The sequence below is a fragment of the Antrostomus carolinensis genome, unplaced genomic scaffold (genome assembly GCF_000700745.2).
Source record: "Antrostomus carolinensis isolate BGI_N321 unplaced genomic scaffold, ASM70074v2 scaffold24589, whole genome shotgun sequence".
Taxonomy (NCBI): domain Eukaryota; kingdom Metazoa; phylum Chordata; class Aves; order Caprimulgiformes; family Caprimulgidae; genus Antrostomus; species Antrostomus carolinensis.
In genome coordinates, this window is record NW_010338258.1 from 24,524 (window position 1) to 37,245 (window position 12,722).

The 12,722-nt window shown below is 37.8% G+C and overlaps 1 protein-coding gene across 1 annotated transcript in view; it reads right to left on the reverse strand.

Annotated features, from left to right (window-relative positions):
* The window catches only part of EIF3B (eukaryotic translation initiation factor 3 subunit B), a 12,793-nt gene extending 786 nt beyond the window's left edge, over positions 1-12,007 (reverse strand). The window contains exons 1-17 of the mRNA XM_010175458.2: positions 11,820-12,007; positions 10,915-11,034; positions 10,763-10,820; positions 9,937-10,065; positions 8,765-8,922; positions 7,709-7,840; positions 7,530-7,599; positions 6,897-6,943; positions 5,888-6,098; positions 5,230-5,302; positions 4,781-4,903; positions 4,228-4,306; positions 3,236-3,374; positions 2,485-2,610; positions 1,913-1,990; positions 1,368-1,476; positions 713-830 (exon numbers count right to left, since the gene is read on the reverse strand). Coding sequence (XP_010173760.2) covers positions 727-830; positions 1,368-1,476; positions 1,913-1,990; positions 2,485-2,610; positions 3,236-3,374; positions 4,228-4,306; positions 4,781-4,903; positions 5,230-5,302; positions 5,888-6,098; positions 6,897-6,943; positions 7,530-7,599; positions 7,709-7,840; positions 8,765-8,922; positions 9,937-10,065; positions 10,763-10,820; positions 10,915-11,015 — 1,737 coding nt within the window. The 5' untranslated portion in view covers positions 11,016-11,034; positions 11,820-12,007 and the 3' untranslated portion in view covers positions 713-726. The remainder of the gene's footprint in view (positions 1-712; positions 831-1,367; positions 1,477-1,912; positions 1,991-2,484; positions 2,611-3,235; positions 3,375-4,227; positions 4,307-4,780; positions 4,904-5,229; positions 5,303-5,887; positions 6,099-6,896; positions 6,944-7,529; positions 7,600-7,708; positions 7,841-8,764; positions 8,923-9,936; positions 10,066-10,762; positions 10,821-10,914; positions 11,035-11,819) is intronic.
* Positions 12,008-12,722: the final 715 nt, after the last annotated feature.

Here is a 12,722-nt window from a genome sequence, read left to right on the forward strand (position 1 = left end):
CACCTTCACAATTAAACTATCTTTTCCCTCCTCAATACAACAATATCAGGCCCCTAAAGGACATTTCATACAACAGTGGCTGGAAGTAGCCTCTATTTTCAACGTACAAATATATGGTATGAATTCACAACAAGGAATCAGCAAAAACACTGGATTAAATAAAAGATATTCAGCAACAAACCACGACAGCATGTGAGGATCTGCTATTACTGAATTCTACCCAACGTCTCTAGAAAATGATAGCAGAGTTCATGTGGATATTTAAATATCTGCTCAAAGTTATATCAACCCACAGTTAACTTGCTGTGTAGTCATCAGTACAGTATTTAAACTCTGTTCAGTCTTCAGCTAACATGCGATTCTTCCAAAAGGCAAAACTTCTAATACTAAATACAATTGCTTCTACTGACAGAACTGTTAGTCTGCAATTCATGGTGTTTCAAAGTTGACCCTGTGTTGTGGGTTTGATCACTCTAGCAAGACAAGACACACACAGTATTCTGCTCAGCACAGCTCATAAACCTAACTATCTGTGATTAATTTTAAAAAAAGCTTTTGTTTGTCCCCTCTAGCCACAGAGAAGACATAAACCAACTCAGAGAATAACTCATTCACTCCTGCAAACAGACCTAACTTTCTCAAGCAAATTATTGAATCTATAGAAAGAGCTGACAGAAAAAGTTTCTCTCTGCTGAGAGGTATGCCATCTTACCACAGTTTTATTAATTACTCTGGTTCTGCAAGGGTAATAATTTCTTCATTGATAAAAAATTCAACAGTCTCCTCCTCCCAGTCATCAACGTTGCTGTCCAGCTCATCTGTGTCTACTCCTGGAATGGAGAAAACATTAACACTGAATGCATCAAACAAGGCAGCAAGGGACAGATTTGATGCCCTTGACACAAGCAGTCCTTAAAACAGGAATGAAATAAGAGGTATTTGGTGCTTTAAATCATAACAAGGACATGCTAAATTCATTAAATGACAAACAAGCGTTACTGTCTCTCTGCAGGATTTTCTGGTTAAATGCAACACCCAAATCTCTTCACAGTCTTATCCCAAGGTCAAGCAAATGCTTGCCTTGAAGCATAAAGAGGTGAGGTAGAACACAGATACCAAAATCTGGCAGCCAGCATTATTTGCACTTTCTCCCATGAAAAAAAACCAAAACAAACCAACAAAAACCCAAAGATCTGTTGTGATTCAGGATAAAAAGTACAAATGTAACCTTTGGAGAACACAGGACTAGTTCTGCCAGGAAAAGGAAGGAGAGAAGAAGTGGATGAACCCCTGGAACAGGGTAGCTGTTTTGCAAGCAGCAGCAGTTACCCAGCAGGAAGCCTTCACAAGTACTCCGTGTGGCTTACCCCCGCGAAGCTCTAAGCGCTCGTTCCTCTGCTCCATGTATAACTCTTGTGCCATCTTGCGGTACTTTCTGAACTCTTCCATCATCGTACGTCTCCTTTCCACCAGCTCCTACAGAGGCAGGAAGAAGTCATTAAACCTCCCCAATCAATCATTCCAAATGAAATACATTTTGTTAGCAAGTCAAACTTTTTTTTTTCTCATGAACATACTTTCTACTGACTTAAAAATAAAAAAGATTTTTAATTTAAAGAGCTTTTCCTTAATTTCAAGACTGGCTAATACAGCAGTTCACCAAGAATCCCAAAGTTTAATCACCTTTGCTTAATAAAGTATCACCAGTGCCTCTCCAGATTAGTTACTGTTTAACCTGAGAGTTTAGTAGCATCTGCCCGAACTACCCATTGGAACTAACTAAACATCTAGATTCAGATGAACACAGATATTTGTTATAGAAGAAACTTAACTTATATATCACCACTACAAAATAGCTAAGGACAGGTTACAAGAGTTTCATCTACATTATTATATTCCAAAAGCATCTTGCCTTTGAAGCTTTAGACTGGCTCAGGCGATCCTTCTGCTCAAATATCTTTGAGTATTTCTTCAGGTCCTTCTTAATTTGCTGTAAAACAGGAAATATTATTTCAACCAGAGTATAAGACTAGCAATCAAAATGATCAGATTCTGCAAGAACTCTTTCAGTAGGCCTAAGCAGGCTTTGCATTTTTTAAAAATGCAGTGATAATTCACTATGATTTTGTTTGTTCTTCCTGGCTTACATGTAATGTAAATACTTCTGTACACATGCAACTAGTTAAGTCTGGACAGCTAAATTCAATTTTTTTATTCTTGATACCCTTTCACTGTACCCTAACTGTAAGAACAACTTGTTACCATTTATATTCTGTGCTTAAAGAACAGTTAATAGCTACAGCCACACCAAAAGTGAGTTTGGGTTTTTTTTTTTGTTCCCCTCTCCCTGACCCCCAATTCAGGGCAAAAGGCAATTGTGTGATTCTGTAACAGTCCAAGCTTCACCCTCAAGAAGAGGGAGTGAACCACATATGCTTATACACCAAACCAAAGTCAGCAGAAAGAGTCAGTGGAACACACTACCTTTATCTGATCCTCACTGAGCAAGGTAGCTGGTCGTGGTCTCCAGAGAAGCTGACAGAACCTGTCTTTATTGTTTTTCTGAAGCAGACGGCCTTGGAAGGTCCATAACCAATATGCATTGTCCACCTGGAAGAGTAGTACACCATCTCAGTCCTGATAAGCTGTGACTTAACACTCTGGTCCTCACTCTATGTCTTAAGAGTCTTTTTTATAAAATCAGCACCATTAATCAACAGAACCAGGGTGCTCTTTTTGTTAGTGTCTTCCTTACACAAATCAAATTCCTCAGCGAAAGATCTGTTCCACTGAAGCTTTGCAAGAAGTTACCTTTTGGAGGAATACAACAGTTTGAAACTAAGCCAGCCCTTCTATTGTATTCTTAAGTCTCAGATTCTATACTTGTACAGGACAGGATTACAGTGCAGTGGCTGGAACCAAGCAAAAGTAATGAAAGGTGCAATAACCCTGCTGTTCTGTATGGACCACAAGGAGATCAGGTTTCAAACTGCTAAAAATATAATGAAAATGCTTTAAAAAGACACTTTGTTTAGACTCATCAACTGCCCTTCCAGAACTTATTTTGGGCAGCCAGTGAAGCTAATGGGCCAAATAAATTCTGATGTTCAGAAATTAATATATGAAACTATGGTGCAGGTTTTAAGTCATACAATCAGTGACTGGTGTTCTTTTTGTCTTCCTAACCAATAGCCCTTTCTAACACCACTGGAAAAGAAAAAAAAACCATCAGTACCTTGTGGCTCCACCAAGACACAGAAGTCACAATGTATCTGCCTGTAGGATCCCATTCCACATCTGAAGCTGTGTAGTGCTCAGCAATATTCATCATGGTGCAGTCAGATGTATCAACAAACGCTAAGGCACCATTCATGCTGCAAAGACAAAAGAAGACAGACTGTTTTACACACTAGTAGAGTCTGGTTTTTAAAAAGCATTTCACAAACTGCACCTTTACAAGTCCTCGCACAAAGATAAATTTTCACAGCAACCAAGAGACAAGCTCATACCAGTCAGTCTCTATGGCTAAAAAGCAACATGATGAACAAAAACCCAAGTGAGAATGACACTTTTGTTTCTATGTTCACTGACCCTTAACCCATTTTATTTCTGTTCTTAAAGTCACAGTGGAAACATACCACACGTAAATTACAGCCAAAATTTAACAATCATATGCCTACAGATACTTAAGTAGTGAAGATAAGATTAAAGAAAAACCATAGATTTCTAAGATGAACAGCAGCACTTGTCTGAAACCATGTAAAGGCAATTACTACTCAACTGGTTAATAAAAATCATTTTCACTTGCTCCATGAAACTTTCTTTACAACACTTTACAAAACAGCTTTGTCATTAAGAAGTATGAAGTATTGCCCATGAGGAAGCACAAGGCTATGACAACAGATGCATTGTAAGAACCCTGTGCATGTTGCAAACTGGATTAGTTGAGAGTCAGTATTTAACAGCCAAGAAGTGTTTCTAAACATCCACTTTTCTGTTGAAAAACACAGTTGTCATTTGATGTGGCAAAAATAGCAGGTAAAAGTTATAAAGGACTAAGTCACATCATGAAATTGTATCTCTCTTTTCCTTTGCCTTTGCAAAGCTGTATCAGGATAACATAGTAATGGAACGTTCTTGGTGATACCAAACACTTCTTGATGAGACACTCTAGGCTTTTTCCTCCTTAAAATGAAGGTGGTGTTCAGTCACCTGTACAATACTCACCTTCTGAGGCCAGCCAACACCACAAACTGCCCTTGAGGACTCCAGAATATCGTGTTTGCCTGCTGTTTGTCAAACGTTTCTGGAAAGAAACAAAACAAACTCAGAAAAATATCTCAATCCAATGTCACCAATTATCTTACAAGAGGCCAACTCCACCCATTCCTGAAAACACTTCTGAACTCTGCAAGCAACTCTTAACAACAGTCCTTAGCTCTAGACTTCTACAAACAAAATCCAGTAGGTCCAAAGAAAGAAGAGAATGATATCAGAAGACCCCAACACCTAACTTAGGAATAAACTTTCTCTGAAGCAAGCCAAGTCTGTGCTATCACCACACATGAATTTCCCAAGGCCACAAAATTATTCTAGCCTTTTATTCCCTGACCCTGGAGTGATTCAAAGTGAAAACAGTTTAACTGCCACCAGAAAATCAAATTGGCACCTTTTGCCATACAATCCATTGGTAACAACCACGACTTTGAGTTTACTGCATCTATTGCCATGCAAAATGCTTAGTATCCCCACCTTTCACTTGGTTTTCACAGTTACTTACTTATGAGTTCTATTTTCCCATTGTTTTTAACGTGGTAAAAGGAAACTGAAATTCGTGGAGTTTCTCCATGCAACACAGCAAACTTGCTTCCGTTTGGTTCCCAAGCAAAGGCTATGATGCTTTCTGTAAAAATAAAAATAAAAAAAAAAGGGGGCATAGCTCTACTTCTCTCATCTTCTACAGAATACACTCATATTATCAGCCCTGCCATCTTTATTAATAAAAGATTTACAGTTCTGTAATTTTTCAAGTCAGTCACAGGCATGAGTAACAACAAAAGTTTTGATTTCTCATTTTTACACCAGAAGTCCTGCGACATGAATACTGCAGCTCCTCTCAAAAAAGTTAACTTCCTAATTATGTCACATGTTGTCAGGAATTTCTAAGAAACATGCAAGCATCTACTCAAAAAAGTTAAAGATCAAAAGTAAGGAAGTACTTGGTATTACCTTTCATTTCTACCACATCCACTGGCACCTGTTTCTCCCTCATTCGGAATATTTCAAAGTTGGTCACTACTCCCTGCAAAGGCCAAGATCAGCTCATTATCCAGCACAGAAGCAGTAGAGCAAATAACTTTATCACTAGGCAGAGAAGGGCAACTACACAATTAGCCTGTCAGAATGCAGGATGAGAGACAGAGTCAAGATCTGTTTCTTTAATGGGAACAAATAAATACAGCACAGCTCATCACTGAACACATTCTAAATGTTTCTGTTCTGATAAAGAATAACTAAAGAATTAAACAAAAGCTTTTGTTTCTTTTCAGACTTATGAAGTTTAATTAAGACAGATAAACATATGGTGCATTGTACACCATGACCTACGTGTTGTTCAACAACTGCTTAGGAAAAGCAGCGAGGCACATAGCTCTCACCTAAGTCCAAGATGCCACTAAAGTCAAAGCAAATCTTTGATGCAAGCATTGCATACATTTTGCTCTCCACGTGCCTCCAATTCAAATGGAAAAAAATGAAAACCAGCTTTGGCATTATATAATTTACACTGTCTATATTAAAAGACAGTACTTAAAAAAAAAAAAAAAAAAAAAGAGGTGTCATCATGATATAGAACCAAATTTTATGAATATAATCAGAAGCCACATACTTGTGTGCCTTTGGGAGTCCTGTCCACCTTCACACACAGGTAATCCCCGTTCTTCTGCCAGTGCAGTTTACAATCTACAACATTGAACAAATTCCGCACACGAATTTCTTGTCTAGAAGGCAGCTGCATCAAAGTCACTCTCGCTGGGATGTCTTTGTCCTCAGGCACCCAGAAAGCAATTATGTTACCACCTGGAGACCATGAGAAGTCTCTACAGGAAGAAAGTTAAAAATACACCATTTTCATTTTTAGTTAGAAATACTACAAGCAAAACCCATTTTAATCATTGTATCTGAATGCTGCGGACAAGTATCAACTCTCAATAATAAAGACAGATACAGACAAGCAGCTGAAGACAATTTAATAACCTTACACATATCACACCAAAACAGATTTTTAACTTGCTATTTAAACTTGCTACGTGACCAACATTATCAAAAGAGTACATTTCACTACAGAGAAGGGGTTACACCCAGTGCAACCGCCAAAAATCTAAGAAACAGGCTGATTAAACCAATGAGCAAAAAAACCCTATAAAATTAGACTGGAGACAATCTTCTTGCACCTGGGTACACTTAATTTTCTTGTTGCTTTACAGAGAAGTACCTCAAAAACCCTTCACAGTAATCAGTAGCTGTTGCGTAGACGTGCACAAAACCAGTCCCTTTCCTTGCCAACAGGCAGCACACAGCACACTGTTTTAAGCCAGCATATAAATCTTGTTAGGGAGATATTCCCCAATAAACTGTCCTTGTTTTGTAGACAAGGAACAGGACTCTGAAGCTAGACCCTGGATTAAGCAGTATCACAAAGAGGATTTCAAAGCATAGAAGCCGTTAACTGTTGACATAAAAAATTGGAGAATTTTCCATTCCTTTTTGCCAGTTTGTCTAATTTTATCACTTCAACATATAAGGCCATTTGCTCTAGTCAACAGTCTAAAGATTTCTCTCACCCAGAAATAAAAATTCCAACTAGAGTAGTTATCTTTACAAAGAAATAGACTCACCTTATCCCAGTGATTTTCAAGCTTTTTTTGTCCAACAAACCCATAGACTAAAAGAAGAGAAAGGTGTGAATTTTCAAGTTAGTAACGTTCTTGTATTTACATGCACCACCTTCTACTATTACAGCACATGAACTAGGAAATTGTGTTCAGTTTTCAGAGATCCTGTATCCTTATTGTTTATTATGAACATATGTATACCACAATTTCAAATAAAATAAAAATTGCACTACAGAATTCATGAGTACTGCAGCCTGAATGATAATGAACAAGCAAACCAGACTAGATTAGGCTGCAATTTATAGTGTGTTTTGGGTACTTTAGCACTCATCTGCCTCCAGGAGCTGGGAGGCGTCACATAGCCTTGATCCTACTGACTCTTTTTAAGTAGTATATTGAGCTCCCTAGTCCATCTAAAGCATGCTCTGACATTTACTGTCAGACTCAGCTAAAGTTTTTCACCCAGGAAAGAACAAGACAAGAGCAAACGGATTTCTCCCCTTTTAAACCCAGCTCTAGAGTGTATTATTAAAATGCATCCTTTAAAATAGATACCACAGGAAAGACTAATGTTGTAATGTAGTAAGTGTTATGCAAAAAAACCCAAGAAAACCCCAAAAAACCCCAAGAACTCACAGGTGTTTCATAGATGCTGAGGGTATCTGAAGTCATCCGAGCAAAGAATTTACCATCATGACTGCTCCACCTAAGCAAATAAAAAAAAAGATAGATAATATTAGATAGGAATTGCTTTTTTATTAAATGAAGTCTGGGACTACTTGTTCTCTCTATTCTAATTCTGTTTCTCAACCTACTTAAAAATAGGCCAGTGAGCTGAGTTTTCACAGTGGAATCCTCGCTTCTTTTGCCCAGTCAGAATATCCCAGATGATAATAGCCTGAGGGTCATCCTGAGTGTCCATCAAAGGGCTGAAGGTCACTAAATACCTACAAAAGAAATAACCAACTTCACCATTGGAAATTCATCTGATACATCAGTACAAGCAGGCTTTCATCCAAATAATATTTAAATGAAATGCAATTTCAAACAGTAGTTTCTCTAATGTGATTTTTTGAAGAGGAAGGAAAATAAGAACAGTTTGATAAAGGAGGAGAAAGTTTCCAAGGCACATTATTTCCCTGGCATTCCTCTGGCTGAAATCTAGATTCATGTACAAATCTTCCCATACTGATGTTACAATAGAGGGGAATTCACCAAAGACACTGTTACCTACTATATAGTTTCGTCATGAGAACATCATTGGTTTCAAACCAAGCATGAATCCACTGACCTTAGCCAACCTGAACTATACGTACACTAGACTTCTCCATTTAAAGATAAATAATCTCTCCTTAATACAATAAAACATAAAACCTAGGTGTTTCCAAATATGTTATTTAAGAACTAGCAAAAGATACATCTCAGTCCTGAAATTATTTTAGCCTCCTCTAAAGAACTCTTTAATGTTAAAGGAAGTTCAAGGAATTCATTTCAATACTACAGATTTGGAGGACGCTACTCAATGGAAACTTTTCAGAGAACTAGAAATCTAACACTACAGACATCCCATCCAACTGAAGAGGAAAAAATATGGTCTTCTCCTTTGGGATAAGAACATCTTGGAGGAAAATTGTTAGCTCAGTTTTGTAGAGTGATTATTCCAGATTATGTCAAGTTTTTTTGCTGAAGTCAAAGAAAAGTCAGGAATAGTTTTACTCAGTCTAAGAAGGATTTATGCAGGAAAAGCAGTGCTTCCAAAGGCAAAGGCAAACAGAAGACCCCAGTCACAGGAGATCTGAAAGCACAGCAGCCAAAATGTGTGTGCTTCATGCTTTTGATCCCTTATTCCAAACCAATGTCATACTCTGTACCTTTCACAGGGCGAGAAGTCAATAAGCTGCACTCCTTGATGACTAAACCTTTGAATCTGCTTGAACTTCTCTCCACCCCAAAGCGCGATGCCTCTCTGGTGGAACGTAGCCAAGTAGGTTCCCTTTGGCGACCACCGTACGTAGGTTTCTGTCCATCGCTGGATTTAAAGCAAAAAAGTATACACAAAGGTTTAATTTCATGCTGGATTCTCAAAGGGAAAAGAATGTGTGGCTTGTAGTATCACATTTTGAAAATTCATTTACTTAAGTGAAAGATCTCAGAATTAGTGATACCTTGGACTAGTTGTAGAGTTTAATTTCATGCACATAATGCACCATACTTATTCTTCAGGTTGAAAACTCTCAATTGAGATCTTTCCAACTTACTGATCACCAAAAACATTTTCCAGGTACAGTGACAACCTTTACAAACCCATGTAACAAGGTTGGGTTTCCTTGTTGTCTTTCAGCTCTGGTAAGAATAAGCCCTTCTCAGAAGTAAGGGTAAATATTTCAAATTTCTTAACAACAACACAGTTCTTTGACCTTCAGCTTAGTTAGAGAAGTATCAGCAATATAGACCATGGTGAGGAGCAAAATTACTCATCAACCCAGAGACAACTTTTCTACTGTAATGCATAATGGTTATTAAAGAAAATGCTTCTGGGTACTGACAGTTCTCAGCAAGTCAACTGCCTGCAGCAGACATGCACACTAACCCTCTCTTTTCTATGCTATTACCAAACCAGCTAGTCCTCTTCAGCATTTCTGCGGTCAGCAGAAAGTGATCAGAAGCAGCATACTTAAGCACATACTCAGCTCTAATGAACAGTACTCCTCAAACTCTGACTTTGCATTTTCAGGTCTTTCTGAATCACCTATAATATAAAGATGAAAGGAACTAATAGGCATCATGGACCAGTTTAAAAAAAAAATAAAAAAAAGGAGACCACCACAAACAAGTGATCTCCACATTTGTTTTACCTAAGCAGCTAAGTCTAATTCTAAAAGATGTAATTTCACCACTTTTCTTCAAAAGGAAGAAAAAAGTATTTCAGCAATGGGGAAAAAATCTCTTAAAAAAAGAGAAACAAAAAGAAAAACCTGTAATGTCATAAAATGAACGAGACTGACAGTGTATCTGCAATGTACAGCACTTCCAGGACACTCACTGCTCTGTCCTCAATTTGAACAGGTTCCTTGATATCATTCCAAAAAATGGAGGTCCGGTCTCCTGACTCGAAGATCACACTGTACTGATCCCTACAATCAGGATCTTCCAACCAGTATCGGAGATTCCCCTAAGAAAAACAGAAGCAAAAAAAATGATTAGGGAGTCAAAGGCTAAGATTACATTTTCACCAAACTAGTATCTGCCTGGCAGGTTGAACTCAGTCTTACACAGAGCGTGCAACTTTGGAGTTTTACCATTGCAAACAAGTTTTTAAAGTGAAATTAAATAATTCAAACTACTAGTTACTGGAGGCTAAAAGAATAGATCATAAAAAAGTGGACCTTCAAGGTGGTTTGATGATGTTTAACACTTCTTGCCTAAAATAAATTAAGGTGTTTTTCTGGTGTGTGGTTTTTGTTTGGTTGGTTTTTTTGTTTGTTTTATTTTTGTTTGTTTGTTTGTTTTTTAAACCCATCCCTTCATCCACAGGACTTTTTAGAAAGCTAGTGGTTACAAACACAGAATTTTGCCTCAAGCAGTTAAAAATATAAGAAAATGCTTACAAAGTTCTATTTTTAAATGACTTGTTCAAAATCATTATTTACTGAAGTTTTACCCTGTGTGGAACCACTAAGCAGAACCACTAAGTTCTTCCTGTCACTTCATGACAGTGAGAATGAAGGAACAGGAGCACGCAATCACTACAGCTACTTGTAGCAACACTCCTAACACTCCGTTTCTATTTTCATATGAACACTCCAGCAATTAAGTGATAATTTCATACTATGCTGAATATTCTTTCCACTTTTCAAAAAAATCCTTACCAAATCCTTAAATGGCTGTTTCTCAGGGATTTCCCATTCATCACTGATTGTCATGTACCTGAAAGAGCAATTTATTGGTTACATGTCGTACAAGCACTCTAATCTTGATTAGAATCCCAAAATCTAGAGACACACACGACAGCTGCACTCACTTATCAAAGTCTGTGAAAAGGTTGACTCTGAAAGTGTGCTGTTTATCCAGTTTGTATCCATCTGCATTCTTCACAGCATCCACTGCATGAGATGGAGACATGTACTCCAGAAAGATGTACCTACAATGAAGGAGGACAAAAGTAGGTAGTCATCATTGACTACATAACAGGCTTATAATGAAGAGAAATAAAATAAGTAAAAAAGAAACAATGGGGATGAACTAAATTAGCATATATATCAGATTAATCAGATTGTTTTTTGCCTGGTTTCTCTCCCTAAAACTTTCTTCCCCTTGCCCTCTCCCCTTGGGCTTGATCACTTCTGGTTAGTTTTCTCCTCAATTTCAGATGCTGCAATTAACCAGGAACAGTACTGGCAACCAGAGACAGGATATCAACAGTTGGTTTTGCAATAAACACGGATCAGAAGTTGACAAAGGGGAAAGGGCTCGCTGAACTTCAGGAAGATGGAGTCACTAATGTAACCATAAGTACTGGCAACCAGAGATAGGATATCAACAGTTGGTTTTGCAATAAACACTACATCCACTGCTACTAAGTTTTTAACTAAAATAGACCTTTAACCTATTAATTAGCCATGGCAGAAAATTAACCAAAAACCCCTCATTTAGTACTGGACAGAAATTTGTCTTCCAAACCCAGCTAAACTGCTTCCACAATTAATTCCCCCACACACTGTAGCTTAATAAGCTATTAAGCTTCTCAGCTCCCTTGGGAACTTCTGTTTGTCACTGAGACTAGATGTCAGGATTGTACAGACTAAGGTAGAAAGAAGTGATGAGCACGACTATGAGGTCACCATAAAATTTGCCATAAAAATATTGACAGGGGTAAGTCAGAGCAATGTTTCAATCCTGTTTCTAGTAGGAGTTATCACGACTTACCCTTTTGTCTTCCCATCTGCTTCTGGATAAAATTCATTGATAATTTTACCAAACTTGGAAAATATTTTGTGGATGACATTCTTGAGTTTCTCAAGTCGGTCTGGTCCAACCTGGGGAACGTTATCCACGACGATTACTGAGTCAATTCCATCTGCTTCCTGCGGCTGATCTTTCAGTATATCCCCAAGTAATTCTGCAAAGAAAAAGCATACAAGAAACTATGGAACCAGTCTACATCATTGAGGAGGAAGACAGAAAGATGAATAGTGATAAAAAGAGAAGAGAAAGATTACAAATTTCAGGAAAACAATTCAAGAATCATTTAAGAAACTGGGCAGTGAATGAACACTCTGTCAGAGAAAGGACTGAAGCGAATACACAACATTCCAACAATACTTCCTTGCTAAGAGGCACGATCACAGTGTTTCTTGACAAACCTCAAGCACGTAACCCTTGAAGTCTTTCTTAAAGAGATACCTTACATTGAGGCCACCAACACTTAACACTACTAGCTTGTTTCAGGAGTTAGAAGTGGCTCACTAAGTCCTCAAAAGTGCCAATAGAGCAGACAACTATAAAATTTACTACTGAAGCTCTGACTATAGTAGCGTTACTCAAACTCTAACCAGATGACTTTGATAAAAATAAATGTAACATGTACCTCCTTCTCGTATGACAAGAGTTTTAGCATAATTCAAAATCATCTGCCATACGGGAAGCTCTGCACATCTTAGCATCATTGTAATTATGCTTTAGAACTCATGTTCCATCTAAACCTTTAATTAAACATAAAAACGAGGGACAAGACACGCAAAGCCATATTTAAACATGCAGCAAGTGAAGACAAGCACACACCTTTTCATACTCTGGATATTCTTCAACCATAGTAATGCCCTTTGCTAT